General features: G+C 36.2%; 1 protein-coding gene across 6 annotated transcripts in view; it reads left to right on the top strand.

Moving 5' to 3' along the window:
• Window positions 1–19,206, top strand: part of ATRNL1 (attractin like 1) — a 527,881-nt gene that overhangs the window by 34,646 nt on the left and 474,029 nt on the right. For all 6 annotated transcript variants that reach the window (XM_063338744.1, XM_063338742.1, XM_063338741.1 and 3 more), the window contains exons 2-5: window positions 10,219–10,302; window positions 12,353–12,466; window positions 14,578–14,706; window positions 17,923–18,131. In XM_063338744.1, the coding sequence (XP_063194814.1) occupies window positions 10,219–10,302; window positions 12,353–12,466; window positions 14,578–14,706; window positions 17,923–18,131 (536 nt within the window). The remainder of the gene's footprint in view (window positions 1–10,218; window positions 10,303–12,352; window positions 12,467–14,577; window positions 14,707–17,922; window positions 18,132–19,206) is intronic.

The following is a 19,206-nucleotide window of genomic DNA, read 5'->3' as shown; positions in this document are numbered from 1 at the left end:
CCTAGTTGCTTCTAATAGTAGCTATCTGGATGGACAGTATGAGAAAAATTTGGGATTGCTGTTAATATTCTTCTGAATCAAGACTGAGTAGTCAGAATTTTGAATATTTGAAACCTTACTCTTTTTCTGAGAAAATGAGTGACCATGACGTGAAACTGTGAGTGCAAGAAGTTCAGTCAGTGAATCAGGTTAGATGGTCTGCCTCTTACTCAAAACAGGAACTATTTTTATACAGCTTTTTTAACCTTTTGGATTTTGTATCGAAAGTAGCATTTGCAGTCATAATTAAATTAGATCGTGATACAGGGAAATATATGATGTGGCAGGCCTATTTATAGGCAGAATTTGGGATGACGTCTAGGAACTAGCCTGGGCATTTCTAATAGAGTAGATGTCTGTCTCATGTGATTTTGCCTAACCATGATACTAAAACAGGAAATACCAAATGCGTGCATTAATCCAGATAAGAGAGATGAAGCTACATTTCTTGAAGTTTTTTCCAGGTCAGTGGAGGATATTGTGCCGTTTGCAGTATCTTTTAAAAGGCACTGATTTCTGAGTTGAGATGAAGAGGACCACTGCCACCTGGAAAATATTGGCAAGATTCGAACCGTTAATTGGTGTAGCAATTCTGTAGAAAGTATGCGGTTCACAGTTGAACTGTGTAGATTGACTCAACTCCACTCAATTTTATAGAAACTTTCCATAACTATTACATGTAAATCCATCTATGTAAAACTAGATAGCATAAAAACTTTTTTAGTTGTTAATAACTTCTAAATGATTGGGGGTGATACAGTATTTAGTAGTTTGGCTTTCTTAAAATATAGCATAACAGTTCTTCTCCCTCTCCCCCACATAGAAAGGTTTGCATTAGAAAATATTTTCTGACTTCAGGTTAAACATCGGGAAAACGGGTCAACCATTTTTCAGTAACATATGTGTACTTGGATACCTCTGTTAAACAATTAAGCTGTAATCTCTGAGAATCTGTTTTTGTTGATCTCACAGGTACAGAATCAGGTGAAGTCGTATTAAAAAAAAAAATGTTTCTTGATGGATATCTACTATATTTGTTAGAGGGGGAATAGTGGCACAATGAGAGCTATAGGTAAGGAGGTATTTTTCTGAAGATAATCCAGTTTGTAATTTGTTAAAAATCTTTGTGTGTGGTTTTCTTCCTGTATTTTATGTGAATATCAATATTCAAAAAGGCTAAGAATACACTGAAGGGTAATAATGTATTTAATGACAGATTTCTGAGCGATGATCTATTTTTTTCCTTGCTGCCTCTCTTCGGTCAGCTTCCTAAAGCATTCATCATGCTGGCTGCACTCTGCTACTCTCTCTCATACTGTATTAGTACACCAGATTTTCTTAGGCTTTGCTGTCTTTCTTAATTATTCTTTCTTTTTTTTTTTGTAGATTTGAGCCCTCTTTTTGGAGAAGTTCTGTTATTTAAAAAACTGTATTCATTTACATAGTTATAAAAATAAGCAAATACTCGATACCAGTAGAGGAAATGGTGTATTTCTTTGCTTAGATTTAAGGCGATCAGCATTTCAACTGTTTTGGTGTTTGTTTTTTTTTTTTTTTTTTTTTAGATAGTTATGGCTTATACTCACATATTTTAAAGAATGTATGTATGTAGTCTGAAGAATAGTCTGAAGATAGAAGCCATCCTGACTTTTTCAGGACCCGCTCTATGAAGCTATGCTTTCATTAGTGTTATTTACTTCATTTAAGTATCAAGCTGTTAAATGAAAATGGTTCAATCGTGTGCAGTGAGAGAGGTTATGTGCTTGTTCTTCACCTCTTCTCTTGGCTTCTGTTTATCCAAAATTCTGTTATTCATTTTGTCACAAAAAATTAAAATAGAGCATTTTGACGTATGTTGTTGCTGGAAACCAGTGGGAAAATTTCTCTACATGCAGAAGTAGCAGCAAGCTCTTTTCCATATACATGGCAATGTTTTCCCTTGGACTTAATATTAGAACCATGTGGAAGAGGAAAACGTTGTGTATTTGTGCTTCTCATTCACAATGCTGATGTCTGGCAACTGCCTGGTTATAACCAACACAAAAAATGGCATCGTATTGTAATTGATTGAATGACTTACATTATAGTTTACAAAACTAATGCAGCTGTCATGATGGGGACCTTCTACATCTGAGCACTTGAGTTGTAATTTTTATTAGTACTGACTTCATGTTAGTGCTTCGTAAGGTGAATAAATAATGAATATGAGAAATAGTTCAAAAATTGTTGGCATAATTGAGGAATAGAAAAATCTTATGGAAAATGTAGGAGTTTTTAAAATAAGTTTAAGATAAATATACACAAATGGAATTTCATCTTTTCTTGTAGAGGCCATTGATTTTTAAGTAGGATTTCTCATCATGCAGTGTGGCCAGGAGTTACTATCTTTTAAATGAATGCTTATATCACAGAAACAAAACCAGATTTCCCTACTGAGAAAGTTGATTATGAATGAAACTTTCCATCCAGCAAGTTCCAGATCATGCAAGCTGCATTGATCCTGTGTAACGCTGCCTGAAAAAAGTTGTACTGATGGAATTGGATTAGAATTTCTACACTTCAGTAGGCATAATTAACCCCAGTAAGATGAACTAGAGCAAGACGGTTTAGTTCCTTCTGTGGGGAAGTTAGCAGTCACAGGGAATTCTAGGTTGTATACAAATCAACATGTATAAAGGCAGTTATTATGCTACTTACATTCAGGAGAACTGGCTACGTTAAGGACATTAAATAATTATTCTTCTGTGGTTGCTATGCTGGTCAGACTACAGCTGGAATAGTAAGGACCATTTTGAGATGCAGACGAATTGCAGAAGTTCTAGAGGAGGGAAGTCTAGAAAATGACGCATGAGGAATGCTAGATCAAATTGCTTAATGCAGAGAAGAAAAGCCTGAATGTAGATGTTTGTAAAAGGTAAGCAGACAGAGGAAGGGAATTAACCTGTTTTGCAGGTGTGTGCTGAGTAGAACATGAAGTAATATGTTTAAGTAAGAAAAAAATTAAGTTAGACATTTAGAAAAACTTTCTAATAATAAGGATAAGTCAGTACTAAAATAGATTGCCTAAGAAGATTGTAGACTTCTGTCATTGGAATTATTAAGAACAGATTAGACAAGTAACTGTGAAGAAAGATTTCAGTATGGTTGATCCTGCTGTGGGATAGGCGTTAGGGTGTGTTGTAACTGAATGGCAATTTAAAGGGTTTTTTTGGAGGCAAAAAAGTCACGTACCACCTAACACTGTGAGGAGGTAGCCTTGTACAGTATTTCCACAGTAACTTTAATTTACAATAGAACAGATGTTTGGATTACCTTTAATGTTACAATATTATTTTCTGCATCTCCTTTGTCTATAAAGTCTTCATAAGACTGTGCCCACATTTGCTTATTTCTAGTTGCTTTATAGATTCACTTTTTAGTCTCACAGTCACACATTCAGATATCCTAGTCATAGAATCATAGAATCATAGAATTGTTGAGGTTGGAAGGGACCTTTAAGATCATCGAGTCCAACCTTTAGCCTACCCTGACACGAGCCACTTCTAAACCATGTCCCTCAGTGCCCCATCTACCCTTTTTTTAAACACCTCCAGAGATGGTGAATCCACCACCTCCCTGGGCAGCCTATTCCAATGTTTAATAACCCTTTCAGTGTAAAAATGTCTCCTAATATCTAATCTAAACCTCCCCTGACGTAACTTGAACCCGTTTCCCCTCGTCCTATCACTTGTCACCAGGGAGAAGAGGTCAGCCCCCATCTCTCTACAACCTCCTTTCAGGTAGTTGTAGAGGGTGATAAGGTCTCCCCTCAGCCTCCTCTTCTCCAGGCTAAACAACCCCAGCTCCCTCAGTCGTTCCTCATAAGGTTTGTCCTCCAGGCCCCTCACCAGCTTTGTAGCCCTTCTCTGGACACGCTCCAACACCTCAATGTCCCTCCTGTAGCGAGGGGCCCAATGAGTCTAAATGACCTGTCACGGTCTATGTTCTGTGAATTTATATATTATGGAGCCTAAGGAAGGGAACAGATTTTTTTTTTTATTTTTTTTTTTTGAAACTTTTATGTAAGCGAAAATACATTGCTTAAGTAAGATATCGTGTAAGTTTGTACTTTGAAAGGAACATCTATGCAGTTTTCTTTCAGTAGCTTTTGGGACTATTATAAAAATGTACTATAGAGTAACAGCCTTTTCAGAAACAGTAAATGAGACAACAAAAGACCTGTTGGAGTTAAACCTTAAATTAATGTCTTTCACCAATCAGAGATTATATTCCTGCTTACTTTATTAAAAAAACCAAAAAAATTCCCCAAACTAAACACTCAAGAAAATAATAGATTTGTGCCATACATAAGTGTTAAGCTTCTTGAAATAAAAGATTATTTTTTTTTTTATGTGGAGAAGAGATGTTGTATTGTAGTCTTAATTCTACTTTTCTGGAATTTTTGGATTGTTTTGGAGCCTGTTTTTGTTTAAAATAAGCTAGAGGGAAGAACTGAATAGTTCACTTAAAGTTTAGGGACGTTTTACAAAAGAAACTTACTTTTGTCAATGGGTAAAGTATGGCCTATTTAAGTGTGCCTTTGATTAGTTGTTGTGTGAAATAGTTATTGGGAACATCCTTATTGTTTCTAAATATACATTCTTCTATTAATGCAAAGCAGTATGTAACAAGTATAAGAGTGTGATTGGCATATGCAAATATTTTCTTAATGTATTAAGTATTTATTCCTCTTGATTAGTCACTGAAGAAAATTTAGAACTGCAGTATGTTCAGTATATTCAGTTTTAGTCTATGTTGTGGAAGAAGATTAACCAACAGCAAGGTTCTACAATAAATGTAAAAATGCAGGAAAATAAAATGCAAATTCTCAGGATTTTTGTCAGGTGCCAATCAGTGCTTTATGCCCTGAAAATAAAAATCTGGCTTTGTGAGTTTTTCAGAACATGTTTTTCAGATCTTGCTTTTAAAACAATATTGAGAAACACTTATAGTTTATGACTTAAAATTTTGGTATGAGAAATGGACTCTTGATCTCCTCTGTATTTCTTTCTGATATCATAGTGCTCACTGACTCTAGTTTGTTCTGTAAGGCAGTCTGATTTTTTTTTTTTTTTTTTTTTTTCCTTCGTAATGTATTTAGCTGATCTCATCTGGGATACATGGAGAACCTCTTTCCCTGCTGTAAAGGTTAGGCACAAGATCTCAAGCTGGAAAGATTGCCCCTTCTTGTATTTATGAAGCATCTTACAGCTTTGACGCACAGTTACTGATTTTTATTTTTCTTAATAAAATAAATTTTCATAAAAGATGAAAAGGAGATGGAGCAAAATTTTGCAACAATTGAGAGAACAGTCCTCGACTGACACAGAAATACTGATACTGAGATCAATCCATACAGTAAAATATACTCTGTATCTTATATTATATATCTGAAGTAGGAATTGCAAAGTAATCCAACTTTTCATAAAATTTTGAATAGAAATGTGACACTAAGTAATATAGAGATAAATGTACCTCTTCATAACAGTGAATATTTGTAATATTATGGATGTGCTTTATGCTTTGTTTCTGCTAATGCACCTCTGTGTTATGCATCAGACCTCTATCTCTCCATCTGCCAGCAGTTTTGTGGATCGTCATGTTCTGTTGATGGCAGAAAATAACCAGTGACTTCTCTGGTTTAAATTAGCACCCCTTTCTGAAAGGTTTGATGATAGTAGTCTTTTACAGGAAGATACAGGAGATGACGGGACTGCGTTTTTCACAGATCTAGAAATATTACAGCCAGGAAGGGCTGTTTTAATAACCTGCTCTGACGTCTTATGTATTGCAGGCCATAGATTTCATCTGACTGCTCCTTCATTTTGGACCAATAATTTCTGACTGAACTAGAACATAGTTTTTCCTTGAAATGCATCAGCCTTGATTTAAAGTCTCTACAGTGGTAAATATAGATGTTACCACCATAAATTCAAACTCAATTATATTTGCCATTATTTCATAACAGTGGTAATATTCCAGTGGAATACAGATATCCCTTTGTTGCATGTTTTGGTTGCCTGTGTTGACTTTAGCTTTTAGCCCGTGCGTTTCTGGTATATGTCTGTCTGCTAGATGAAACAGCCTTTAGTGCCATGTAGCTTTCATGTAAGCTATTACTGATGGATTAGTTTGGGGAGTGACTAATCTGTCACTGATGCTTCTGAATGTCTTTAACTCTGCTGTGCAGCATCCTGATTTCTTTCTGTAATTTGGTAGATCTGTTTTACAGGATATGGAGAAGGGAAATGTTCTCTTGGCATGCGTCTCTAATTCTTCATAGGTTTTGATTATAACCCTAACAACTAAAAAAATATCGTTGCATTTATGAAAGCTGGCATGTAATTTAAAATTACAAAATACAATGTCAGCTGCTCCCTGGGCATTCTGTTTGGAAAGCTGGAGTCTAGGTGTGATAAACCTGCAGGCCACACAAGTGGCCCTGGCTGTCCCCTCATCCCTGAAGCTTTCTCAGCAATGAGTAGGGAGTGGGCTGCAGCACATTAGCATCGTCCTGGCTGTTCCACTTCTGTGACTAAGCGTGTGTAGTCATGTTGGCTCATTGGGATTTTGGTTATTTGACAGGATCACTGTTAGTCACAGAGCAAAAGTATGTCCACGAATACCTGGCGTTATATGGTAGAGAATATTGCCTTTGATTTGGTAAGAGGTTACGTGAAAGTAGTACTGCTTATTTATGTGTCATTTATGGGATTTGGCATTTGGTAATGTTTGGAAAGAAAAGTGATAAAGTTCTTGGTGTGACTCACGAAACTTAAAGTAATATACCTCTGTCTTTAAATATGTATTTATTTAAAATAGAACAGCCCCTTTATCTTACCATTTTCCATAACCATTATTACAAAGGAATGTCATGCTCTTATTTATTCTTTACTTTTTTTTCAGCAAAATGCAATAGCTGCTTCAAAGGCTATCTGCTCTTTTGAAAGAAACTATTCATCAAAAAATTACCAGCGTAGGTGAAAAGGGAAATTGTTTGCACTTTACTAGTTCCAAAGGGCTGATCTAAGAAAAACAACTGTTTTAAGTCCCCTCCATTGCGTTATACAGCTACTAAGAAAGCAGTGGTCATGACTGCAAATAAATACTTATGATATTTCACACTTCTTGCAGCAAAATAAATGTTCTGTGGCTTGCTTTATGAGACTTTACATCTCTATATAAACCATATGACAGCACCAAAATTATGATTGGAATTTTATGCATCACTGCCTTTTTTCCAAAAGTATTAATGCCTTCAGTCTAGCACACACTCAAACATGAGATCTGCTCCTGTAATCAGCTTTAATAAGGTTCTAATAGGGGCCATGCATCAATACTAGCTTGATTTCAAAATTAGTGATGTGTGACTTACCCTGCTAAGTTTTAAGTTGATATTAGGTTCAGCATTGTGCAAACAATGTAATTAATATGTAAAAGAGCCAGAAATAACCGTGAAAAAAACCTTTTCTCATGCATATAAACATGACAGTATACTTTTAGGTAAAGTTGATATTTCTCAACAAAAAGAAGTATTGTAAGCTTAAACTGCATGTGTCTTCTGCTTTCTTCGAGCAGAACTTTTCTGTGGCCAGGCACTGATTCACACGCGAGCACCTGGCAGGAGCGTGGCTAGCCTTTCCCTGTGGCCATTGCTGCGGCGTTTCCAGTGTGCAGCAAGGGAGGAGGGAGAGTCACCCGCTGCGCCTCTTGTCGTCTTTTGCTCTGCTTATGAGCTACACCAGCATTTGTATAGCACTTACCAGAAACCATTGCTTTTGGGAAGTGCTGTACTGCAGCATGCAGACCAGCTCAATGTGTTGGCTTTTATTGGGGATATTTTCTCTCAGCTGTCAGCTGTTTGAAGTGTAAGGTGGTTGGTTGGTTTTATTTTTTTTTCCCTCCCAGTCTGTTGCTCATGTTACCAGCTGTTTATCTGCTTTTCTTTTTATTCCGAAACATAAAATATGTTCTTGATATCGCTTTTATGCCTTGAAAAATGTGTTGAAGTACAATTATTTGGACAGCTCCCCATATTAGAGAGTTTTGTCCCATTTCATCAAAAGGAAAAAGTGGGTAAAGAGCTTAATTCAAACCATCAGAGATTGGAACAGAGTGGCTTACAATGTGCCTAATAAATTGACGCTAGTTCTTACAGGACAGATGAAGGAACTTGTTTAAAAAGCTGAGTTTGCACAGACCTTGTTACATAAATTCTTCTTTCTTGCTCCCTTGTTTTTAGTTCCTTTCCACATGTTCATAGTTTCACGTTGGACTTCTATTAATAAAGTATGCAATTGGTGTTTGATATGAGTTCAGATTTAAATTGCAGTAGAAATGGTAGCAAAGATTTTTTTTTTTTTTTTTTCAATTGGTGTATACGGCTTCAAAGATAGTAGGACAGCAGATACTGAATTCCTGTCCAGCTAGACTCCTGGTGGGAAAATTTAGCTGTGACTTGGTCAACTTGTTCAGCGTTGCCTCTGGACTTAGATCTAGTCTATTGATTTATTAAAAAAACTGAAACAACACAGAAAATCCAAACTGCTTCTCTTTTCTTATTCAGTGATACTTATTCTTAACGATTATCTTTCCATATTATAGTGAAAGAAATGAGCCTTTCCGAGTATGTATTTATATTCGTTATCATTGTTGTAACATTTTAAAGAATAGGATGGTTAGTTTTCCCAGTGGAGTAAGGCCACTAGAAATATGTGTTAAGGCCTGAACTATAGAACATAATCATAAAGAATGCAGAAAATGGGGTAAACTAGTGAAGTTACAGTGTGATGAAGATACTAAGCTCTTTCAGAAAGCTTTTATGTTAATAGATTATTGAATTTCATCTGCTATTTTATCACTCTGTATAGATTAATGTGAAGTAATATACATGAAGGGAGGAAAAAGGTTCTATTTCTACATTAAATGAATTCCTGCATGTAATGAATCTTGGAACTATCTATTATCACTCAGAAAAAAAGTCATAGCAGCTAGTTGTGTTTAAAATGTCAGCATAGTAGTTGTTGAAAGAGCGAATAAAATGTTAAGATGGGAATAGAGAACAAAGTGGAAATCATTATTTTGCTACTGTGCAGATTCATGGTTCACTTGCATCTTGAATATGACATGCTGATCTCTGTGTTGCGTCTCAGAAAGGGTACAGAATAGAAAACATGTATTAAAGGCAGTGAGCAAGGATTTCTTAGGTTGGAAAAACTGTTGTCCACTACCTCATTCAATGCCAGATTGCAGGATGTCAGATGAAATTGCCAAGAGACAGGCTCAGGAGAAAACCAGTTGATATTTCTATTCATATATGTGTGGAAATCATTCCTGCAGGTTGTTCTAGATGCTGCAAGTTTATGTGAGCAAACTCCTAGGAGAAACATTAACCCAAAACCAACACAAAGGCACAACCTCTGGCTGAGAATGTCCCCGAGCTGCAAGTCTTTGAAGGTGGTGTAATGCAGTGGGGAGTATCCGTAGGGATTTATATTCTTTCCTGGGTATCCACTGTAGGCCACTGTCAGACACAGGGTGCTGCGTTATGTTGGTATTTTGGTCTGACCTTTTATAGCTGTTCGTAAGCATTGTATTTAGTTTTTGCATAGTCCAGTGTTGTTCTGCTTTACCATGTCTCATCACTGACCAGGAATAAGAGGGACAGACTGGCAGATACGCTTATTTAAATTTATAATTTATGCTTCAATTTCTCTTAATCTAGAACAGTTTTCCCCACTGCTGCTGTGGTCTAATTTCAGAAGTAAGATATAAGACAATGGCAAAAGAAATAAGCAAAGCAAACCAAAATACTCTTAAGCAAAACCCCTTTTTCATTAGCTTGGATCCATGTTGTGTGAAGGATAATTTAAATTATACATAGTATTTGCTTGCTACTGAACTAGAAAAATGAGAAGTCTCGTGATTGCCTAGGGGAGGAAAGCAGATCAATGAGATAGAATAATCAGAATTCTAGTTCTTAGGAGCAAAAATAGTGTGACAAGAAATATGAAGAGAGCCTTGACTCTTTCCCCCACCCCCGATTTTCTTTCCATCCAGAAAGAATCTATTGGTGTGTTGATGGTGTTTTTTCTGTTCTGTTGTCTCTGGTTTGTTACAGCACTGTTTTTTCTCTTGTAGGTTAACGGAACCTTCTGGATATTTAACAGATGGACCAATAAATTATAAATATAAAACTAAATGTACATGGTTAATTGAAGGATAGTAAGTATTTATTTTCATAGCTTAAATTTTCTGACAGTTTTGTACTGTGTCTTCTAAAGATCTAAGTAACTCCTCAAAGAAACTGCATCTGGATACAATATAAGCAGTTTGGGGTTTTGTTTGTTTGTTTTGTATTTGTTTAAATGTTATAAAGACTGTAAAAAAAAAAAAAAAAAAAAAAAAAGAAGTAGGATTTTCAGGATTTCTCAGAGTTGGCCAAATTCTATTCCTGTTCAGATTGCTGGCAAAAGTTAGGCTGACATTGGAATTTGGCCAGTGCTGCAAGCTCTCGAAACCCTATGATAAATTTGTTGCCTGTTTGAGTACCTTTACGTAAATTCCAAATGTGGTTACAGAATCCTATTTAACTCATTATCTTACTTATGTAATTCATATCAGTGATAAATCAGGAATGGCTTCAAGTACAGGATGCTTCCAGTCTAATGATAATTATTTAGTTACGTGTTGCTCAAAAGTTAGTGCTTCTATAAAGTATTTTCTTCTGCATTCTAGTTTTCCTCATGCACTTAATTCTAAAATCATACTATGTCCACAGTTCATACAGTTTAGATGTCTCCTGTCTGTTGCTAATTTTTCAGTTTATGCAGCACAGAAACACACAGACATGAACAAAGAAATAATGAGACGTATGCATGAGTATGTCTGACTGTTAAAGGCACAAATTTATTAAATTTCAATGGGACTTTTATCCCCCCAACTATGGGTGAGGATTTTGCTGAAGAATTTAGCTAGGTCTGAATTCTACTAATGTTCTAGAAGAAATTACCCCCTTCTGTATTTCCATGTTGTCATAATCTCAGTTACTTTAGATGTCTTCTCTGTCGCTGCAGTTCAGTAATGATCTGTCTGATCTAATTTTGGTCTGCTTATATGCAGATTGTAATTTAAACATAACAGCAATGAAGTTACGGGTAGTTTGCAAAATCATTTAAGTAGAAACTTCAATATCTAGGTGACTAGGCTATAGCGGAATATCTTTCTGACATAGCTAGACTTCTCTTTTTACTCAAGCTAGCTCAGGAATATTTGCACTGTGCTACACCGTGCTAAAGTGGAAACATGCCTCAGGACTGTATGCAAACTCTGCTTTGAAGTTGTTCTTCACTCTGTTCCTCCTCTTTGCAGGAGGTGGTAGAGTAGGTAGCTGGAGGAAACAATATGCTGCACAGTATGTGGAAGAATAATGCAACCCAGTAACATAGTGCAAAATGTCAACACAGAAGCAAGTCACATATGTGTAAAATACTCCCTTTTAAAAAATGAACAAAGAGCGATCTTGAAATGATCTCTCAGCCCTCCCCCCCAATATGTTTTCCAAACCGACAAACTGTACTCAAGCCTGTCAAGTAGAGCGTGAAAAAAAGAAAATGAAATAAAAGAACATGCTCAGTATGCTGCATGGAATATATTTAGGACCCTGCTAACTTTGTCATATGAGAAAATTCCCCTTTCAGAAATCTTGCAGTCCCCATCTGGATGTCTACCAAAAGCTAGTGAAATCTGACTCCCAGGTGTCAGACCGGGGAGTGGGGGGGGGAAGGAAAAACAATTTTACACTAATATTACTTGCTATTTTAAATTTGTGTTTTAAGATTTTTATTTTCAATAACTGGTATAATACTGGAATGAGGATATGCAGGTGATTTTGTCTTGAAACACTCCTTTAAATGTCACAGTCCTGACATTGTAAAGTAAAGCTAGTATATTAAAATGGGATATTTTAATTGCTCTAAATTCATGGTCCTGAATACTGATAAAACCTGGTGAACTTCGGTCTCTTGTTAACTTTAGGGATTATTAGACTTCAACTGAAGATGCTGTTTTTAAGTTTTCTAAGAGAAAGTGAAATATTTGCTTGCCTTGAATTTTGTTATTTAACTCTTTGAAATGTTTAGTTAGTACTCAAAATGTTTTAATACAGCTATGCTGGCATGGTCAATTTTGCTGTAAGTTCTTTATCTTATGAGCTCAATGATTCTGTAAATACTGTTTTATATCAATTCTTTTTTTTTTTTTTTTTCTTTTTCAGCCCAAATGCAATACTAAGATTAAGATTTAATCACTTTGCCACAGAATGTAGTTGGGACCATATGTATGTATATGATGGAGATTCAATATATGCACCTTTAATAGCTGTATTTAGGTGAGTGTATTTGTTAGCCTTTTAGTCCAAGATGTCATATGTGGACATTTTTACTTTGCCGTGGAAAAAAAATAACATTAGAGGCTTTAACTTGTTAAATAGCTTGCTTTCTTTTGTTAATATCACGGGTGCATGTATGTAAAGTTGTATTAGAATAAATTGTAAAACACTGCTTTTTTGGTTAGGTGACCAGAGTGTAAATCCATTACATGGCTTGTACTTAGTGCTGATGTTGCATGGAGTGTTAATGCTCATAGACAAGAAATCAGAAATGTAATTTCCGGTAGGCGTCCAATAGTGATCCCTGAGTTTTAATGTGTATTAAATGTGGCACTGCCCAGTAGTGTCGGTATCTGAACCTGCTTCAGGGAGTATTGCAATCTGACACTCGGGCAATGTTGCACTATGTGCAAGTTACCAAAAATGGCTGCTAAATGCCTTCTACGATTCTGCAGTAACAACAGACTGGCTGGTTCAGGGCATTTGATACAAAGGCTATCTTAAGCACTCATTTTGTAATGTGTTTCCTTAAATTACTAAACTGGACGTCATTCTGACTAAGTCATGGCAGGTAAAATTATCAAGCTCTTCGAAGTCCTGAAGGAGAGCCTTTTTGTTATGTTATTATTAGCTTATGAGAATTGTTACACAACTAAATCTTTTTTTCAGGTTAATATTTGTTGCCTAGAATAATAGTATTAATTTGTAGTGAGGTTTAGAAATAAACATAAAATCAACAGCAATAAACAATGAGCATAGTAACTAAAACTGAATAGAGACTAAATATTTGCCTTTCAAATGACAATAAATCATTTAGGTAAAGAATTAGGTCCATGCACTGCATTCCATATGTGTCCAACAGAGAAAAAGCAGGGCATGTGAATTTTAACACTTGTTTCCTCTGTTCCTGGACCACAGTGTTTCAGTTGGCTTATTCATACCCTTTGTTAAAATTTTGGGGAATATTCTATGCAAGCAGGCTATAGTTTATTAGAGAGAAGGCACAGGATCCTAATCCTTTGAAGTCAGTGAAAGTTTTATCTTGGGATATCCCTTGAGTGCAAAGCTATATTAAAAAAAATAAACCAACAAACCAGAAACTGTTTGTGCACATATGCACATGTACTCTATGGGGCAGAAATTGTATTTCATTTTGTGTTATGAAATACTGATTATGCTGCAGAAGCTTAAGAAATACTAATGGTGTAAATGATAGTGCTTTCTCCTGAAGGAGCAAAGCTCAGGTCATCCCTCTTTCCTGCCCAACTCTAACAGGCTACACCTTCTCTCCTAATTCTGCTCAATTGTTACAAAATTGCTTGGTGCTTTTTTTTTCCCTCCCCAAAGTTGTATTTGTAAAATGTGTCTAGCTGTTATTCAGGAGCCTGACTAGTAGCATGAAGGGAAGCAAGTTCCTCTATCTTTGTTCTTCACTTCAGATGTCTTTCAGTTTATTGATTGTTAGTGTTTCCTTAGGATTCCTATAACTTCTAACTTATGTTTGTGTTGTAGCATTGTTTATGCAGATGATCTTTTTCTCGGTATTTTAATATATTTCTTGTGTTCCCTACTTCAGTCTTTATTTAAGACTGGCATCTTAGCATCTTTAGTTTTGAAAAGGGTTTTATTTTCCATTGAAAATTGCCTTTTCATGGAAATTACTTAATTATCATACTTTCCAGGTTTGAAATTCTTTACTAAGATAAAATTCTAAAGGCACAAATGTGGAAATAGACTTTGTGCTGAAAGGCAGCGAGTGTTAAGCCCCTGTCTGAAGGATATATATATATTTTTTTTCAAAGTTAAAATAAGTTTTAAAAATTATGCTCACAGTGCCTGCGCCTTCAGAATAATCTGATGTGAAATTTTGCATCACTGTGTGAGGGAGGAGGCTTTTTGTTTTGTTTTCCTGGAAAACCCTACCTTAATTTGCAGAGGCGTAGACAAGTTTTATACACATTTTATTATTTGTTTTTTAAAAAAATTTTAAAACAAGATTTATGAGTTACCTTGTCTATATAATTAGCAACCAGAATAACTAACAACTTCTTTCCCTTTTCCTGCCCTCTCCCAAAGACTGTTTAAAACATTATTCTTATTTTCTTTTCCAGTGGTCTAATAGTCCCTGAAGTGCGTGGAAATGAAACTGTTCCTGAAGTAGTTACTACATCTGGCTATGCTCTGCTACATTTTTTCAGTGATGCTGCTTATAACCTAACTGGATTTAACATTTTTTACTCGTAAGTATTTTTTAATTAGTAATCATTTTGTTACTTAGCCTATCATTTCTTTCAGGAGAATGACAAACCCAGGGAAAGTGTTTATTGATTTTATTAATAGCATGAGTTATACTCTGTGGTATGTTTTTAAATCAAAAGGAGCTGGTTTTGTAATGAGTTGTAATTAAGGTACTAATTTTAAAAAAAAAAAAAAAAAAGGAAAACAAGAGAAAGTGAGTGAGTGAAGTTACATGGCCATTCCAAGAGTATGTTTTTCTATGCCATATGGAACTAGAATGTATCTCTTCCAGTGTTTATCTAACACATATAGCTGTCATATGGAATAGAAGGGAGTTTATATCTGCTGCCATGTCAGTTCCCTTCTCTTGAACTAGGATCATCTGTTGCTCGATTTTGTTTTTTCTTGCTGAATATACTTTTATGGCTTTTACCACCTTCAACAAAGTCCTACTTTTATTCTTGTGCCAGCCACAAGGGTTTTGTTCAATTTCGTCTCTGTTTCTCGGGTACTTTCCCTCCTATTGTCCATCTCAGTCTGCATTCTGCCTTCATAGTTATCTGCACTGTCTGTCTTCAGTTTCTCTGATGGCAAAGTCTAACCTGATATGACTATGCTTGCTTTCCTCCAGTCTGCTTTTCTGTCTCAGCAGCTCTAGAGATGCATCCAATGGACCTGAGCCTTTTCCTTCTTATATGCATCAGCTGTTGATTGGAACATCTGTCTCATTTGGGATGTGCTTGTGACACATAATGTGATGTCTTTTTATACTGGATTATTTAGTTCAAGAGGGGTTTGCTTGGTCCTGTTGGACCTGTTTCTTCATATGATACTTTTCCCATGACTGAAGATACTTGATTTCCTTTCTCTTAATTCCTTCAGATTCTGAAATACCAATTTTTGGGATTTGGTAGCCAACGCTGTGCTTCAAATGTGAAAAGGCATTTTTGTCATGTTCTTTATTAATTTAAAATTCCTATTTGTGCTTCTGACCATAGCTTTACTCTTGGCAGAGGTCTCTGGTAAATTGTCTGTGGAAAGATTGTTTCTGTAATTTGCAGCGGTTTGCCACCTTTTACCACGTAATAAATAGCTATTCAGAGTTTGGGAAACCTCACTAAAAATGTTGTATTGGAAATGACAGTCTAGAAGACTTGATATTTTTAATTTTTGTTAGTTGACATCAGTAAAATGCAATCACCTGGCAGACTTCTCTATTGTGATTAGATACATTTTTCAGTTATCCCTGAAGCTTTTATTGCACTTCTTTTTGTTTGTCTTGGGAGCAAATGGCAATATGACATGGCATTCTTAAGAAATGAGTGTATGTGCTCTGCATTCTTTTGTGACTTGGTAATGTGGTGCGTGCTACGTATCATTACTTAATTTCTTGGAAGATTTAAAATAAACGAAAACTGCCAGTTTTTAATTCCATTACATATATGACTCATGAAATCTGATGTACTCTGTTCTTCTGCTTCTTTTATTGCAATGGCTACTTTTAAAATATATATAATTTTTTTTAATGATCCAACAGTAGCTTTTTTCATAAAAGTACTTTCTACGATTGCTTTTTATGGCTGTATTAGCTTTTTTTTTTTTCTGTCACTGATCTGTTGCACTCTGCTTCTGTTACCCTCTTTCTTCCTTGGTTTGATAATCCCAAAGCAGTTTTTGACTTCATCTTTAACTTCATTGTGATGGACCACTTGTTTTCCTTTATTTTGGGGAAGACAGAAACATAGTGTCTGTGACTAAAATGCTATGTCAGTTGCAAACAACAATAGTTACTCCAGAACTCTGAGTAAATTTTGTGTTCCTTTGAGTCGGGCAACCTGCTTCCGACTCTGCCGATCCAGTTTTTCTCCTTCTGCTTGAATGCTTAACAAACCTTTTGGAGTGGGAGTATGTCTACTTTTAAACTGGTGTCTCTATTACTGGAAAGACTTAACTGTTCACCTTCCTGCAGAGCACCCTCCCTGTGAAGTCAGGGGGAGAGGTTCCTCACAGCTGTGGTATACAGCAGTTGATGCCATCAGTGGTTTTAATGCCATGTGTGTTACTAGGCAAAAGCTCCAGGACGTTTGCAGTTCAGATGTAGAATTTTCTTTTTTGGTAGTGTAACAGAATCAGTTGTCTGTGGTGTGAGTCTTTAGAAAATGAAAAAACGTCTGCTGACTGTCCTACCTTGAATAATTTTTCACTAACTTTTTGAGTTCTTTCTTCTTTGGTAAGACCAAGGAGGGCTATGAATGGTGTCCAGCTCTCACATCTATAGGGAGCAGCCTGCGTTATCATCAGTGGTTTGTAGTAACAGTTTATTCTAAGTTTCAACCCAGCCCTTTGCTGTGAGTTATCAAAAAAGGTTTCAAATCCTTTCTGGACTTCATCAGGCACATATTGCCTGAATTCTGTTCATGGAAACTCTTGGACCCACATCCTTCAATGTCCTCCATCCCTCCTCTTCTCCAAGGAATTGCCAGTATTTCTGGAGACAGTTTGCATAACTTTGCAGTCCAGTTGCCTGTGATCTCAGTGTTTGGTAGGGCGTATCACAGAAATGCTAACTCTCATAACAGTCACTGACTTCTTTCAGCCTAACCTTTCCTCTTTTTGCATCTCTGACTGTGGAGTTAAGGAAGCAAGGTTAAGGTGGCTCTGTTATTGAGGATTCAAAGCATGAAATGCTACCTGTAAGTAGTTTCAGAATATTAACCATCTTGTATTTTTCCATTTGGTTTTTCCATTTGTATTCCCCTCGGGTGTTAGCCATACTGTTTTACAGCGTGGACCGAAGCCATTCACCCTTTACCTGTCTGCCTGTGGTGGAGAGTTTAAGGGTAACTGCTCACAGTCACTCCCAGTGCAGATAGAGATAATGAGCATTTGAAGGGACTGACTGGAGTGCTGATACTGGAACATAAGAAAAAATAGGTGGTGATCTGTCCAGGCAGGGCCTGTCCTTCTGCTTACTGTCAATCCTTCTTGTTAAAGTACAAGGTGTTTGTGATCCTGACTTTGTATGAAAGCCTGGATGAACGCCTTTTCAGCTCACTTGCCTGTAAAATCATCATTAAACTTGTGTTTTATCAGTACATAGAAAATTTTTCAGGAAAAAAGTACTTTATCTAACAAATGCTGTTTGAATACTGTCAGATAAAATCACTGCCATCAACTCTTGGTTTGTCATTTCCCTTATTTTACATATTTTTTTTCAGAATTAATTCTTGTCCTAACAACTGCTCAGAACACGGAAAGTGTACAACCAGTGTGTCCGTACCAAGCCGGGTATACTGTGAGTGTGACAAGTACTGGAAAGGAGAAGCCTGTGATATTCCGTACTGTAAAGCCAACTGTGGCAGTCCAGATCATGGGTACTGTGATTTGACAGGCGAGAAGCTGTGTGTTTGCAATGATAGCTGGCAAGGTAAGGTTTTGCTATTTGGAATCAAGTTAATCTTTAACAAATTGCTTTTAATGCATCCTATCTAGTATGCAAATTAGTATCTTTAAAGAATAAAAATGAATGAAAAAATAATTTCTGGAGTAAATTTTCATGTGGACCTAGATGTGCATACTTTAATACCATGAAAGGCTCACAGCTTTGATATTTTCTGTCTGAAGATACTGCGGAAATATCTGACTTTCTCGTGGTGGGCATTCTTCTTTTTGGATCATTAATTTGAAAAAATAATGGCAGTAATTATGCAAGAGTTGTGAGCACTTCTGAAGACGAAGTTTTTCCATAGCCTAATTTCCTTTCCTATTCATTTTTTTTAATGTCTAGATAGATTTAATTTCCCCACCCCCTTGACCCCCCCTTCTTGTTGTCACATCATCACATCATATTTTTAGTGCTTCATGAAGTAAGTATTTGCTGTCCGGTTTTTAGTGGTGTGTTATTTGTGTAGCCTCTCAATGAAAAAGGAAGGTAAGCTGTTTTGTTACGGTGGCGCAAGAGTGTGTGTATGTGGACATGTACTGTGGGGCAACGGATGCGTTGTAAGCATGTGTTATAGTTTTACTCCCAGTGTCATAAATAATTGTTTCTTATTAAAGGTGAATTATTTAAGATCCTAAACGTTTAATTCATTTACTTTTAGTTATGCTAGAGGTTTGTAAATTTTTTCTTTTTATCCCTTACCCACTCCTATTAGATGTCTCATGTAACACAGATGTCTCATCTAACACAGCTTGCTGTGTGTTGAAATTGCCATTCTTCCCTTAAAAGAAATATTAAAATACTTCCAGATTACTTAGCTGATATACCCTCTTCCCATTACTGCCTGCCTCTGCTTTCGTTTTACTGCTGTTTCTTTTTTGCATGTCGAGGGAAACGACTGTTTTACTTCTGTGAGCTGTCACACTTATTAGACCAAAGACACCGTGAGATATAATACATTTCTCTTCTTAATAATTAATGAAGCTGTTCATTAAAAGGTAGTCAGTGCACCCACAGAAAGGAAGTGGGTTAGCAATATGGTCATTGAATGGAAACAGAG

This window comes from Chroicocephalus ridibundus, chromosome 6 (genome assembly GCF_963924245.1).
Source record: "Chroicocephalus ridibundus chromosome 6, bChrRid1.1, whole genome shotgun sequence".
NCBI classification, from domain to species: Eukaryota; Metazoa; Chordata; class Aves; order Charadriiformes; family Laridae; genus Chroicocephalus; species Chroicocephalus ridibundus.
Note: the sequence above shows the minus strand (reverse complement) of the source record. Positions and strands in the feature narration are given on the sequence as shown.